A 14,954-nucleotide genomic window follows, 5' to 3' on the forward strand; every position below is an offset into this window, starting at 1 on the left:
TTGAATCGGCCATGGGGCTTTACCCATGGGACAGGTTAGGAATTTATTTAAAGTATGATAAGAAACCAGAAGGGGTTTTTTATAATATAAAATAAAGATTATATAATCTTTATAATATAATATAAAGATTTTTTAAATATTTACAAAAAATATAAATATATATAAAATATATCTTTATAATATAAAGATTTTTATATAATCTGATTTATTGTATAAAGGTTTATTCCACCTGTTACATGGTGAATGGGTCATAGGGAATGGAAAGCAGCATTAGGAGAAGACCCTTGTGGTAATCCAGGAAGGAATGACCATAGTTTTGGCTAAAGTGGTATAAACATGGATGGATGTGAGATATATTTGGTGGCAGAGCCTACAGACTTGGTGATGTTTTAAATATAGGAGTGAGAAAAAGAGAGAAGCTCCTAGTAGATGGTTTTGCCATTTACCAAATGGAAAAGACTGGAGAAGAAAATGTGTAGAGGGGGGACTGTTTTTATTTTGCTCACCTTATGTTTGGTCTGCTTACTAAAAATCTAAAGTAAGTTCTGAGTCTTGAGTTCTGTGTATGGAACCAAAGATATAAAGTTGAGAGGCATCAGGATGCAGATAAAACTACCTAGGGATAGTGTGTTCATAGAAAGCACTCCAATGATTAAAGGTAAAGCAGAGGAAAAGAAGCAAGCAGAGGAGATGCAGAAAGAGTAGCCAGTGAAGTAGGAAGAAAGTCCGAAGTGTGTGGTGACTTGAAAAGCCAAGACTACAAAGCATGGCCAGTGGTACTGAAATGTGATGAGAGGTGAGGTAAAATAAAGAAATCTGACTTGAATTTTGACAAGCATAATGAAGAGTAAATGTGATGTGAAGAAGTGGACATAGCACTGTAGACATCTCAAGATATTTCACTATGAAGAAGAACTGAGAAATGGAGGTTATAGACGAATATATGGGGTCGAAGTAGGATTCTTAAAGATGGGGATACTTAAGTATGTTTTTAGCCTAATGGTAATGACCCAGTATAGAGGGGAAAAATATCGTATAAGAGAGAAAACGTATATCTTAGGAGTGGAGTCTTTGAGAAAGTGAGAGGGGATGGGATCCAGGGAATATGTAGAAATATATGCTGGCTCAAGAACATGAACATAACATTTATAGTAATGGGAAGAAAGAGAGTATAGGTAGAGATGCAGATACATGAGTAGATTCAGTGATCAGAAGATGAGAGAGTTTCTGCCTGAAGTTAATTCTCTTTTTCTCAATGAGCATAAAGAAAGTATGAGGCAGGATCAGTAGAAGAGAGGTGGAATGTTTGGATAAGAGGTTTAAGGGGTGAAGAAAAGACATAAAATAGTCATTTCCAAGGTAGAAGGCAGTCATACTTGTCTTAGTCCATTCAGGCTGCTATAACCAATAAAAAAACATAGTCTGGGGGTCTTATAAACAGATTTTTTTTTCTCCTAGTTAAAGAGGCTGGGAAGTCCAATATCAAGGTGCCAGCAGATTCAGTTTCTGGTGAGGGCCCAGTTCTTGGTTTATAGATGGCCAAAAGAGGCAAGAGAGCTCTCTGGGTCTCATATAAGGGCACTAATCCCATTCGTGAGTGCTCTGCCCTCATGAACTAATCACCTACCAAAGGCCCACCTTCTAATACCATCACATTGGGGGTTAAGATATCCACATATGGAATTTGAGGAGATACAAATATTCAGTCTGTAGCAATACTAGAGAAACATAGTAGCATAGCTGGGCAGAATTGAGTGGCCATTTCATATTTGTGGCCTTGTGAGTGAGTAGCTGAGATAGGGTGGAAAAAAGATCAAAGGAGCCAAGGAGATCAAGGAACTGAAAGACCAAAGTGGTGGGTGGGTAGACTACCTGGGTATAAGTGATTAAGTTAGTAGCTAAACTAGTCCTTGAACCCAGATACCCTGACTTTCCAGCTCAGTGGGTTACTATTTTACTGAGAAATGGTTCAGATCATTACTATTTTGTGCCACCTACCCTTCCAGTTAACATTTTTAAAAAAATTGTGGTCTGATGGGTTTTGGCCAATACATTGAAATTCTAGACTTTCATAGGCTGGTGTTTCTGACTCTCTTGTTCCTTTAATATTTAGTTGTTAAATATTTTGGCTGTTTGTGTGTGTGTGTGTGTGTGTGTGTTTTGTTTTTGTTTTAACTCAGATTTTTTGAGATATAATTCACATACCATACCATATATACCAAATTCACCTATTTAAAGTATACAGTTCAGTGCTTTCGGTATATTCACAGATATATATAACCATCACTACAGTTTTAGAATATTTTCATCATCTCAAAAAGAAACCCCATACCTTGGAGTTAACACCCTTATGTCCTCCCCACCCCTTACCCTAAGCAACCACTAATCTACTTTCTGTCTCTATAGATTTCCCTATACTGTACTTTCACATAAATGGAAGCATATAGTATGTGATCTTTTGTGATTGACTTTTTTCACTTAGCATTATGTTTTCAAGGTTTATCATAGCATGTATCAGTACTTCATTCTTTTTATGGCTGAATAATATTCCATTGTATGGATATACCACATTTTGCTTATCCATTCATCCGTTGATGAATATTTGGGTTGTTTCCACGTTTTGGCTATTATGAATAATGCTACTATAAATATTTGTGTACAAATTTCTGTGTGGACATATGTTTTCTTGAGAATATACCTAAGAGTAGAATTGCTGGGTCATATGGTAACTATGTTAAATCATTTGAGAAACTGTCAGCCTGTTTTCCAAAGTGGCTGTACCATGTTACATTATCACCAGCAGTATATTAGGGTCCCATTTCTCCAAATCCTTGTCAACACTTGTTATCTGACTTTTTTTTTAAGTGAGGTATAGTTGATATACAATATTACATAAGCTTCAGGTGTACAACATAGTCACAATTTTTAAAGGTTATACTCTATTTATAGCTATGGTAAAATATTGGCTATATTCCCTGTGCAGTACAATATATTTTTGTAGCTTATTTATTTTATACATAGTAGTTTGTACCTCTTAATCTCCCACCCCTATACTGGCCCCCCTTCCCTCTCACCACTGGTAGCCACTAGTTTGTTCTCTCTATCTGTGAGTTTGTTTCTTTTTTGTTATATTCACTAGCTTGTTTTATTTTTTAGATTCCGCATATAAGTGAAATCATATAGTATTTGTCTTTTGTTTTTGTTTTTTAAACATTTTCATGAGTATGTGTTTATTAAAGTACAAAAGCCTACCTTTTAAATAGTAAAGGGAAGGTGAAGGATGAGATTTGGAACTCCTGTTGCCTATAGAGCTGGGATGACAAGTAACAGGGAGACCTGATCTGTAGTCACCCTAATAACAATAATAGTAATTACATTTGGATATCCCTTTATATTTTATGTTATGCTTTTATTTTCTTTTATCTCATCTGATCTTGTAACTACCTTTTTCAGATGAGAAAACTGAGGCTTAGAGAGGTTAAGTGTCTTGACTAAGGACACATACCTAGAAAGTGGCAGAATTACTAACCATGGTGTTCTGACAATAAGTCCCATATCTTTCACTATAGTAGTTTGCCTCTTCACTTTTTATACTCCATTATATCCAAAGTGATAACAAAGAAAAGCTCTGCTAAGTAGAAAGTAATGGCTGGCTGGAGTCCACTTACAATGTGAGAACGTTTTGTATATGTTTAAAATCCAACAGTTAATGGGATTAGGTATTTATCTACCATCTATGGTGTTTGGTAATTCAAAGAACCCAGAAATGATTATGAAATCAGCACTGATTCAATCTAACAGGAAAATAAATGGAAATGGCGAGTCACTGAGAAGCATTTCTTGGACCTCATGTACCACACGTGCTTCCACAATACCCTATAGTGACTAAATTCAATATAAAGAATACAGTACCAGTTACATAGTGCACCCTCAATTAATATTTGTCAAGTAAAAGAATGATGGTAGTTAAACAAGCACTTACCATACTGGGGGGGATGCTGCAATAAGAATGCATACTGAAGGGAGCTTCTACAAGAATGACTTCTTAAACTATGTAGAATTAGCTGGGAAAAAAGCAGGGGTGTTGGGTGAGGAGGCAACATACAGAATGTGTAAAGTCTTGGGGATGCGAGGCATGGCAAGTTTGAAGAACTACGGTTTAGTACGGTTGAAGTTTAGAATGCCAAGTGAAGAATGAGGAGATACACAAGGACAAGGTTAGCCCTTATAACAGAGGGCTCTGTAAGCTGAGTTTGAGGAGTTTGGACATTTCTCTTCTATGGGATGTCATTGAAGAATATTAAGCAGGAACTTGCTGTAATCACTGTACATTTTAGAAGATGCATTATGGAAATTACAGGGGGGAGGACCAAGGCTGGACGTGGAGAAAACAGTTGGAAAGACCATTATAGTGTTTAGAGGGAAAGGTGCTTATGGCCTGGACTGGGATAGTGGCAATTTATATGGAGAAAAGCGGGCAAAATTTTTTAATATTTAGGAGCTTGTGTTATCATGATTTAGTAACTCACCAGATGTCAGCAGGAAAGGAAAAGGGGGGAGAAGAAATGACTCCTCAGTTTCTAATTTGAGCAACTAGGTAGTTGGTAGCTTCATTCTCTGAGATAGGAAATTCTCTGAAGAAGGAATAGATTTGGTGGGGAAAGGTCTGGGTTCAGTTGTACATACATTGAGCTTAGCTTAAGATGCTTATAAAGGTCATCAAGTAGAGATATTCAATATTTAGGTAAATATACTAGTTAGAATCTCTAGGTCTTCTCTAGGCCAGGCTCATCAGCTTATTGGTCATTGGGAGTAAAATAAATGTCTTAAAAAATAGAGAGAGAGTGACAAGAAAAAAGGGCAGAAGGCAGAATCCCAAGGAGCCTCAACATTTAAGGGACAGATAAAGGAAAGGAAGCTTGTAAAGAAGGCCAAGGATAGACAACTAGAGAGGGAGAAGGAAGGTAGAGCAAGTGACAGAATGATGTGAGAATTCAAAAGGGAAGGTGACTTCCAGTTTTGAGTATACCTTGCAGGAAGCTTTTCCTGGAATACCCTTAAGCAACAGATATAATTTGCAAAGAAGAGATGCAGTGGGAAGGTATTCCAAGCAAATAAGAGAAAACAAATAATGCATAGGAGAGCAGTTAACAGTTTAATTTGACTGAAATACAGGGTCAAGAGAGCTACAGAGGAAGCTGACAAGATGGTTTGATGCCATGTTGTGGAAAACCTTGGATTCTGGACAAGTTGTTAGTAACTATTCTATGGGTGAGAAAAGCCATTGTGTTTGGTAATAAGAAAAAGACAAGAATATAAAACATGCTCTGAATCGTGGAATACCTTACCATTTTATTGTGGAAACAAAATCTAGGCACCTGAAAAGAATAAAAATTCAATTTTTATTAATGAGATTAATGAGAACAAATACTAAATACTATAATAATTTTAATAGTGGCAGAGTCCACTTGAATTGGAGTAGTAGTGTCCAGATTTGTATTGTCCTAATTAAATAGTAATGTCAGCTAGTCATTGTCTTAAAAAATATATATGGGGCTTCCCTGGTGGCGCAGTGGTTGAGAGTCCGCCTGCTGTTGCAGGGGACACGGGTTCGTGCCCCGGTCCGGGAAGATCCCACATGCCGCGGAGCGGCTGGGCCCGTGAGCCATGGCCGCTGAGCCTGCGCGTCCGGAGCCTGTGCTCCGCAACGGGAGAGGCCACAACAGTGAGAGGCCCGCGTAACACACACACACACACACAAAAAAAGTACAGTATCTGAAATAAAACATTCACTGGATGGACTCAATAGCAGAATGGAAATGAACTAGGAAAGAATCAATGAACTTGATGATAGGTAAATAGAAATCATTCTCACTGAAAAACAGAGTGAAAAAAAGACTGAAAACTAAAATGCACAGAGCCTCAAGGACCTCCTGTGGGACACTATTATGGAGTCTACAGCCTAATGAGACAAACACAGTAAACAGTCACTCTAATCAATACATGACTACAAACTGAGAAAACTGCTGTGAAAAAAATGATCAACATTCTATAAGAACATAAGAAACTGGACCTTACTTAGTCTATGGGCAGTGGTGGTGTCATAAATATTTCTCTGAGGTCCTTGAGCTGAGGGATGAAAAAGGAGTTAGCCAAATGAAGGGGAGGTTGGTGGAGAGTATTTCAGTTGGAGGGAAAAGCAAGTATTAAGCCTCTGCAGAAGGAATCTAGCAATTTCAAGGACCTGTAAGAACATCAGAGTGGCTAGGAATGAAAAAAATGAATGGGGAATGGTATGAAATTAGGCTTGAGAGGGACCCATGGACTACATTGTGCAGAATCCTGTAGGATTATCATTGCAATTAACTGGATGTTTATTCATATGTTGATATCTTAATCCCCAAAATGATGGTATTAGGAGGTGGGACCTTTGGAAGATAATTAGGTCATGATGGTAGAGTCCTTATAAAAGGAATTAGTACGCTTATAAAAGGGACTCCAGAGAGCTCTCTAGCTGTCTCTTTGTCATATGAGGATACAATGAGAAGTCAGCAGTCTGCAACCCAAAAGAGGGCCTTCACCAACCATGCTGGGACGCTGATCTTGGGACATCCAGTTTCCAGAACTGTGAGGAATAAATTTCTGTTGTTTATAAGCCACCCAGTATTTGGTACTTTGTTGTAGTAGTTTGAACACAGCCATGTTAAATATTTTTGTCTTTATCCTAAAGCCAGTAAGGAGTATTGGGGCACTCAACCAGTGAACTGAAGTGAGGATTGAGGGCAGAACCTTCATGACCCCCAACTTTTAGCAGTTGATGAGAGAAAATGAGTCTGCAAAGAAGACAGGAAAGGAATAAGAAGGAAGATGGGGGGTGGGGTAAGAGAGTGGTTTAATAAGAGTGAAAAGAAGAATGTTTCATCATGTCATATGTTCACTTGTGGATTATTTATGACCTTAAGTAGAATTACTTTGTGGAGTGAAAGGAGTAGAACCTCAAGTGGTAAATATTGCTGAGTGAGTGGTTTGTGAGGAAAAGAAGACTGTGGTGAGAACCACCAGCTCTGCAAAAAGTTTATTAGTAAAGGGAAGGAGCAGCTGAATGGGGATGTGGGTTTCTAGGAAACTTTTATTAAGATGAACTCATCTAAACGTCATTGGGAGGGATCTAGTTGAAAGGAAGTGGGAGAGGAGGAATAGTTGATAACAGGCAGAGAAGGATCATTGATGATATAAAATTCTTGAGAATACAAGAAGGAATATAATCCAAAATACAAGTGCTCTGCTTGCCTTAGGAGGAAGGACACTTCCTTTAATGTAAGAGGGAGAGAAAGATTTGTAATGGAAGTTGGAGGTAAGGTTATCTACTGAGAATGAGGGGTTATATGTGGAGCCACGGTAGTAAATGAATCACCCAAGTGTATGTTTAAGACTCAGAAGGATTACAAACTTGGGAGTCAGCTGTTCATGTCTTTGGTGAATAATGGAAAGGAACCAAGATAAGGTCAGTAAATAACAGTGATTGGAAGAGGGAGAAAGCGGTATTGCCAAACTATACAAGTTTCAAAGGGGCAAGGTTTTTAAAAAGTAATGTATATAAATAGCAGTTGTCAGAAGGAAGTAAGCAAATAAACAGCTATTATGAAAGAGGACTGTAGGGGAAGTAGTATGCTTAAGGGAAGGGCTTGGTAAACAGCTCTTATGAAAGAGGACTGTAGGGGAAGTAGTATGCTTAAGGGAAGGGCTTGGTTTCAGATAGGACACAGAATTTGAGAGAATGCTCTGAAGAGGTTGAGAGTTTGATAATTCTAGCAGAAGTTCCAGAGTGCTCAGTGAAAGGGGTTGGAGGGTAAGAGGCACGTAGAGGGATCTTAACACCTTTATAATTGATTTCCAATGAGCTATTTCTAAATAATCTTAGCTTTCTCTGACTTATTCATTATTTACACCCTATTTTCAAGTTTTTCCTAAGGCCCTTATTTTTAATACTTTCTTTTCTAAAATGGACGAACCAAAAAGTTAGATAGATACTTGATAGATTTTCTCTTCTTTTTTTAAAAACAGATTTAAGTTATAATGGCCATTTTCTAAACGTTAGCATCTAAACCCTGTGAGAGCTTTGTCTATGTCTGACACAGTGTCTGATATATTATAAGCACTTTAGTTTTAAGAGTGTGTGCTCTGGAGCCAAACTGCCTGATTTTGGCCCCAGCTCCTTTATTTATACCTTTGTGACCTCGGAAAAAGCACAGACAGTGGGAGTGAACCAAGGGGAAATAATTTATCTCTGACCAGGGAAAAATGAGTGAGGTTATTGTAATTTGTCGGAGGCATCATCTAAGGCAAAATTCCTAGAGAACTATTCCCTAGGAACCAGAACAAATTGAGGTAAAACTGAGTGTTACAAATCTACCTCAACTGAGCTCAGTCTCTGATTTCCTTAAAGTGATTAGCACTCCCCCCCCACACACACATTTATTTCTGGAAGAAGATAACATTTGGAGACTGTATCATTTCTTATACATGTCAAGTTTTCAATAAAATTATTAGCCATGCTAGCTTTTAGACAATACTTTATGACCACACACCAAGATAGAAAATTGAAAATAGAAACATGTTCAAAGATGACCCAGATTTTTGAGTTAGGAGACGAAGATGTTAAGATGGCTATGATTGTAAGACCTCAAACTATAAACGTCTTTGAAGAAAAAATAGGGGGAAAGCTTCATGACTTTGGATTTGGCAATGATTTCTTGAATGTTACACCCAAAGTACAGGCAAAAAGAAAAAATAGATGAATTGGACAACATCAAAATTAAAAACTTTTGCTCATGGAAGGACACTGTCAACAGAGTGGAAAGGCAACCCACAGAATGAAGGTATTTGCAAACAGATAAGTGATTAATAGCCATAGTATTTAAAGAACCCCCACAACTCAACAACAAAAAACAATCTAGTTTTAAAATGGGCAAAGGACTTGAATTCGCATTTCTCCAAAGGAGATATACGAATGGCCAATAAACACATGAAAAGATTCTCAACATCACTAATCATTAGGGAAATGCAAATCAAAACACCACATTGAGATACCATTTCATACCCATTACGATGGCTATTAACAAAAAACCAAAATAACAGGTGTCAACAAGTGTGTGGGGAAATTGGAACCCTTGCACATGGCTGGTGTGAATATAAAATGGTATAGTCACTGCGGAAAACAGTATGGCAGGTCCTCAAAAAATTAAACGTAGAATTACCATATGATCTAGCAGTTCTCCTTTGTACATATGCATGAGAATTGAAAGCAGACTTTGAACAGTTATTTGTACATCCATGTTTATAGCAGCATTATTCACAATAGCCCAAAAGGTGAAAACAACCCAAAGGTCCATCAACAAATGAAGGGATTAAATTCATAGCTTTTGCCCAGTCCTAAGGTAGAACTCCATGTTTCCATTGCATTCTGGTACTTGGATGTGACCACTGGCTTCAAACTCATCATCTTCCCCTGCCACTGAGCAGTCCTGGCTTCATCTCTCTCTAGTTGTATCACCCTGGGAAAGCCACTGACCCTCCAGTCCTCAGAGTCCTCATCTGTTCAATGGGGGGAGGGGTGGTGATATGAGGAAAGCAGCCACATATCCTGTATGTAGTACCTATCTTGGGGTCTGGTACATTGTAAGCACTAAATATATGATTGTATTTATTCATTCAGCATCTATTCATTCATCAACACTGGTGTTAATTCCACAATAGGAAGCATGGATATAGTCCTAACCCACTTCTTGCAGGCTAATTTTCCAGGAAAACGATCATCTCCCACTAAACCGAGTAAATAAGATGCTACAGTATGGCTGTCTCCTTTGCATTTTATGTTGGTGTATTGCCATCTAGTGGACAATGCACAAGTTACAAGCAAAAGAGGAAAAGGGCGCGCAGAGAAAGGCGATAATCCTAAAAGAAATGTTTACCGTGCAGATTGCTCCATAGCATTGTTGGATTTCAACAACTATCTGAAAGACATAAATAACAAGATGTGTTCTGAATATAAAATAAATTGTAAATGAACACTATAGTATGTTACCAGCTTATAACCTTACAATCTCTAACTTGTTCTAAGCAAAATAAAAAATAAAAGAATCAGCATTCTTTCCTGCAACTGACCGCTTTTCTCCATTTGAATTCTCCATGCCACATATTGGATGGGAATCTAAATCATAAGGAAGCCACTCAACCAGGGGTTAGACCTCCTGACTTCTCTACCTTTAACTAGCTAAGCAACTCTGTTTTCCTTTCTGAGTATGTTACCATTATGGAGTGCTTACCACATGCTTGGGACTATGCTGAATATTTTATCTGGATTATCTCACTTAATCATTAAATTATTAATAGTGAACCACTAAAAAAAAGAGACAGATGAAGGGGGTAAACAAAATATGATATATACATCAATGGAATATTATTCAGCCTTAAAAAGGAAGGAAATTCTGATACATGTTACAAAATGGATGAATTTTGGAGACATTATACTAAGTGAAATAGGCCAGATGCAAAAGGACAAATATTGTATGATTCCATTTATATGAGGTACCTGGGGTAGTCAAATCATAGAGACAGAAGGTAGAATGGTGGTTACCAGGGAGTTTCAGGAGGGGAGAATAGGGAGTTATTGTTTAATGGATACAGAGTTTCAGTTTGGGATGACGAAAAAGTTCTGGAGATGGGCAGTGGTGATGGTAGCTTAACAACGTGAATGCACTTAATACCACTGAAATGCACACTTTAAAGTGGTGAATTTTATGTCATGCATATTTTATCAAAAGAAAATTTTTTTTAGTAACTATAATATCAGTCAAAGAGAGGGAAAATATATTATCTTCAAAGGAGTCATGGTAAGAATGATAAGTAAATTCTTAACAGAAATTATGGGAGCCAGAATGCAATGGAACATTTTTTAAATGCTTACAGAAAATAACTTCTAGACTAGAATTCTGTATCCAGTGAGAATACCCTTCAAAAGTGAAGGTGAAATTAGCACATTTCAGACAAATAAATAATGAAAGGGTTTATTGTCAACAGATCTATAGTAAAAGAAATACTGAAAACAGACAATACCAAGGTCATCAAGGATATTGAGCAACTATAAAGACAGGTTACAACCAGTGCAGTACAGAAAGAAAAGGAGATTAAATGCATAAATAAAACTTGTATACTTAGAAAATCCAAAAGAATCTACAGACTATTAGAATAAAGTGAACTTATTAAGGCCTGCATATAAAATAAATAAACAAAAATTACTTGTATTTCTGTATATCAGCAAAAACAAATAATGAATTTTAAAAATGATACTATTTTGGTAACATCCAGAAAAGCATCAATGCCTAGAAATAAGCCTACCTAGAAATAAGCCTAATGAAAGAGGTGCAAGACCTCTAAATTCAGTTTAGAGTTTTACAAAACGTTATTAAAGAAAATCTAAATAAGTGGAAGGATATACAGTGTTCAAGGACTGACATACTATTAAGATAGCACGTTCTCCCCAAATTGATCTGTAGATTCAGTACAATTTCAGACAAAATTCCAGCAGGTTTTGTGTGTGTGTGTGTGTGTGTATTTGTGAATTGACAACTTGATTCTAAAATTCATATGGAAATACGAAAAGCCAAAGAGTCAGTCCAACTCTATCAACACCTATTATATAAGCACTAATGTAGTGTTGGCATAAGGATAAAAAAATAGGCCAGTGGACCAGAACAGAATCCAAAAGTAAATTCACATATATGTGGTCACCTTATTTACAACAAAGGTGACCCTGAAGTGCAATGGGTAAAGGATGGTCTTTTTAAATTAATGGTGCTGAGTCAATTAGATATTGTATGGGAAAAAACTCAATTTTTATCTTTTTCTCACACTATACATAAAAATCAATTCCAGATGGATCATAGACTTAAATGTAAAAGGCAAAACACTAATGCTTCCAGAAGAATATGTAAAGAGATATCTTTATGATCTCAGGGTTGGCAAAGATTTCTAAAACAATAAAAACTCCAGCCATAAAGGAAGAAGAGAACAAATTGGACTAAATTAAAGTAAAAACTTCTGTTCATTCAAAGACATCATCAGAGTGAAAATGCAAGCCACAGAGCAGGAGATGATATTGGCTATTTATATATTCAAGAAAAGATCCATTCTAGAATAGATAAAGAACTCCCAACAAATCAATTAGAACAATACAGGCAATACATTTTTTTTAATGGGCAAGAGAGTTAAACAGATACTTTACTAAAAAAGATATTTAAATGGCCAATAAATATATGAAATATATTAGTCATCAAGAAAATGCAACTTAAATCCATAATGCAGTATCACCAGAATAACTAAAAGGAAAAAGACAGATGATGCCAAGGTTAATAAGTATTTGAATAATACTAAAGAGTATTTGGTTCAAATTCCAACTATGCTACTTGCCAGCTGTGTGACTTTGGGAAAATTACTTAAAATTCCTGGGTCTCAGCTTCAACATCTGTAAAATAAGGATAATAATAGTAAATAATTCGTAGAGTTGTGAGAATCGAATGAGATAATTCCTGTTGTGTTTAACAGTCCAAGTTGTGTCAGCTGTTACTATATCATTTAATCCTCACAATAACCAATAAATTAAGCAATATTATATCATTATTTTACAGATAAGGAAATTGAGGCCTAGGGAAGTAAATCACTTCTATCTCGGCTTCAAAGTTCTTGCTTTTAGTTACTATGCTAATTGGTAGTTACCACCTACCAATTCCACTTTTGGCAAATATGTAAAGAGAGTTTTGAGTAATTGCCAGGCACAAATACTGCTTGACACAGTATCAAGCTTCTCTTATAGCTCCTAACCTATTAAATTTATTATTCAGACCCCTTATCTAGATTTTCAAGCTCTAATGCACTGTTTGCTCCCCTGGATCCCAAGTCCTGCCATCCTAATCATGACATAGTTGCAGATCTTAAAATAAGCTGCCTGGTTTCTTGATATCTCTCCTTGTATGATTCTTTTTTTTTTTTTTGCGGTACGCGGGCCCCTCACTGTTGTGGCCTCTCCCGTTGCGAAGCACAAGCTCCGGATGCGCAGGCTCAGCAGCCATGGCTCACGGGCCCAGCCGCTCCGCGGCATGTGGGATCTTCCCAGACCGGGGCACGAACCCGTGTCCCCTGCATCGGCAGGCGAACTCTCAACCACTGCACCACCAGGAAAGCCCCTTGTATGATTCTTGATGTTACGTTTGCATGCTCCTAGTCCATCTGCCTAGTTATGACTCACAATTTGTCCTCATTCAAGTCGCAGTTGAAATGTCCCCTTGACCACTGTGACATCATGCTGGTTTATTTTCTTCAGTATTTAATTGCAGTCTGAAAATATTGTTTATTGTCTTTCCCTCCCCCGCTACAAGAATATAAGCTCCATGAGAGTAGAAACCTATATTCCCATTTTGTTTTGCTGCTTTTATCTTCAGAGTCCAGAAGAGTAGGCATTCAGAACTTACTGAGTGGGTGAACTTTATGCCCTGACTCTTGTGTACTGGAGTTCAGATTTTTTAATGGTGCTAACCCTCAGCCTGTCCCTTCAGAACCTGAAACAACTTACATGATTCACCCACATTCCTTGTTCATAGGGCTTACTAATACTTAGCTTCTGGTCTAACAGCTAACATGTAGTCATTCTAATAATTCTGATATTCCCTTTAACTAACATGGAGTTTTACTTTAAAAGGACTTAGAGATCTCATTTTTTCATCAAATTTTTAAAAATAACTTATTTTCTGTTTTAATATCATAAATTCAGTTATGATTCCTTATAGGATTTTACACAGTAATATTTTACTTCATAAAGTGAGACAATATATGTAAGCACCCAGCATATGGTAGGTACTCAGATGTTAATGTACCTTTTCATTAAAAACTTTCATTATTAAAATTGCTTGCCTTTAAAAAAATATAGATACTTGAAGCACATTATTATCAAGTACTTAAAAATTAAAACTTGAAATCTTTAATTTTGTCTTCAACAGTAACTCAAGAATTGAAAGATATTTTTAAGGCAAAGATACTCTCCCTCTACTCAAAGGCAGCAAAGACCACAGAGAAGGTAGAAACAACAGATATTTTAAAATAAATGTTTCCAGAACTAATTCTCCTCTTGATATGGTTCTAGTTCACTGTTTTTTCCTAGTTCGTTCTTATTCAGAATAAAACCTATTTTATTTTACTTGATGTTGAACCCACAGACCTTTCTAATGGACCATGTATAAAGACAGCATGCTTATAGATGTAGGTCTTAATGTAGTTGATCACATTTCATTTAAAGTTTTTTTGGAGTCTCATGCAGGAGTTGACTGACTAGAGTAAATCAATGATGGAAATTAGCTCAAACATATTATTTCAGTGCATGAAATAAAGAACTAAGTTTTTTGATATATGCTTTTAAGATACGGCCCAGGATTATGAACTACTGAGAAGTATTAAATTGTTTTGTGATAATGATTTTTAAAATTTATGCACATGACTTTGGTTAATAACTTTAAAATGAATATTTGGACTGTTTTTACTATAAAGATATCTGACTTGACTGTGGTGAAACGTTATGCTAAAAAATTATTTAAAAATTAATCCCACTTAACCGTGTTTGTTTTCAGATGGACTTATAGTCCTTTTTTTTTCTTTCTTTCAAATTACTTTTAAACATTAGCATGTACACCACAGATCCAAAAAATGAACATTTGGAGGATAAAAACATCCAATCATCTACAACTCCTCAGGTAAAATATTAAAACTATATTGTAACATATGACATGAAAACAATCTGATGCTAAAATTTATTTTTAAAGTTTAATAGGTTTTTTTATATGTTTGGTTTAAAAGTGAGAAGTGGTCATTTTATACTATGAAACCATAGAAAATGAATTCATAGCCCT

The 14,954-nt window shown here is 36.5% G+C and overlaps 1 protein-coding gene across 1 annotated transcript in view; it reads left to right on the forward strand.

The window, feature by feature from the left end:
* SLC9B1 (solute carrier family 9 member B1) overlaps positions 1-14,954 on the forward strand; it is a 71,959-nt gene that overhangs the window by 1,858 nt on the left and 55,147 nt on the right. Inside the window, exon 2 of the mRNA XM_032633473.1 lies at positions 14,729-14,798. Coding sequence (XP_032489364.1) covers positions 14,729-14,798 — 70 coding nt within the window. The remainder of the gene's footprint in view (positions 1-14,728; positions 14,799-14,954) is intronic.

The sequence above is a fragment of the Phocoena sinus genome, chromosome 5, assembly GCF_008692025.1.
Source record: "Phocoena sinus isolate mPhoSin1 chromosome 5, mPhoSin1.pri, whole genome shotgun sequence".
NCBI classification, from domain to species: domain Eukaryota; kingdom Metazoa; phylum Chordata; class Mammalia; order Artiodactyla; family Phocoenidae; genus Phocoena; species Phocoena sinus.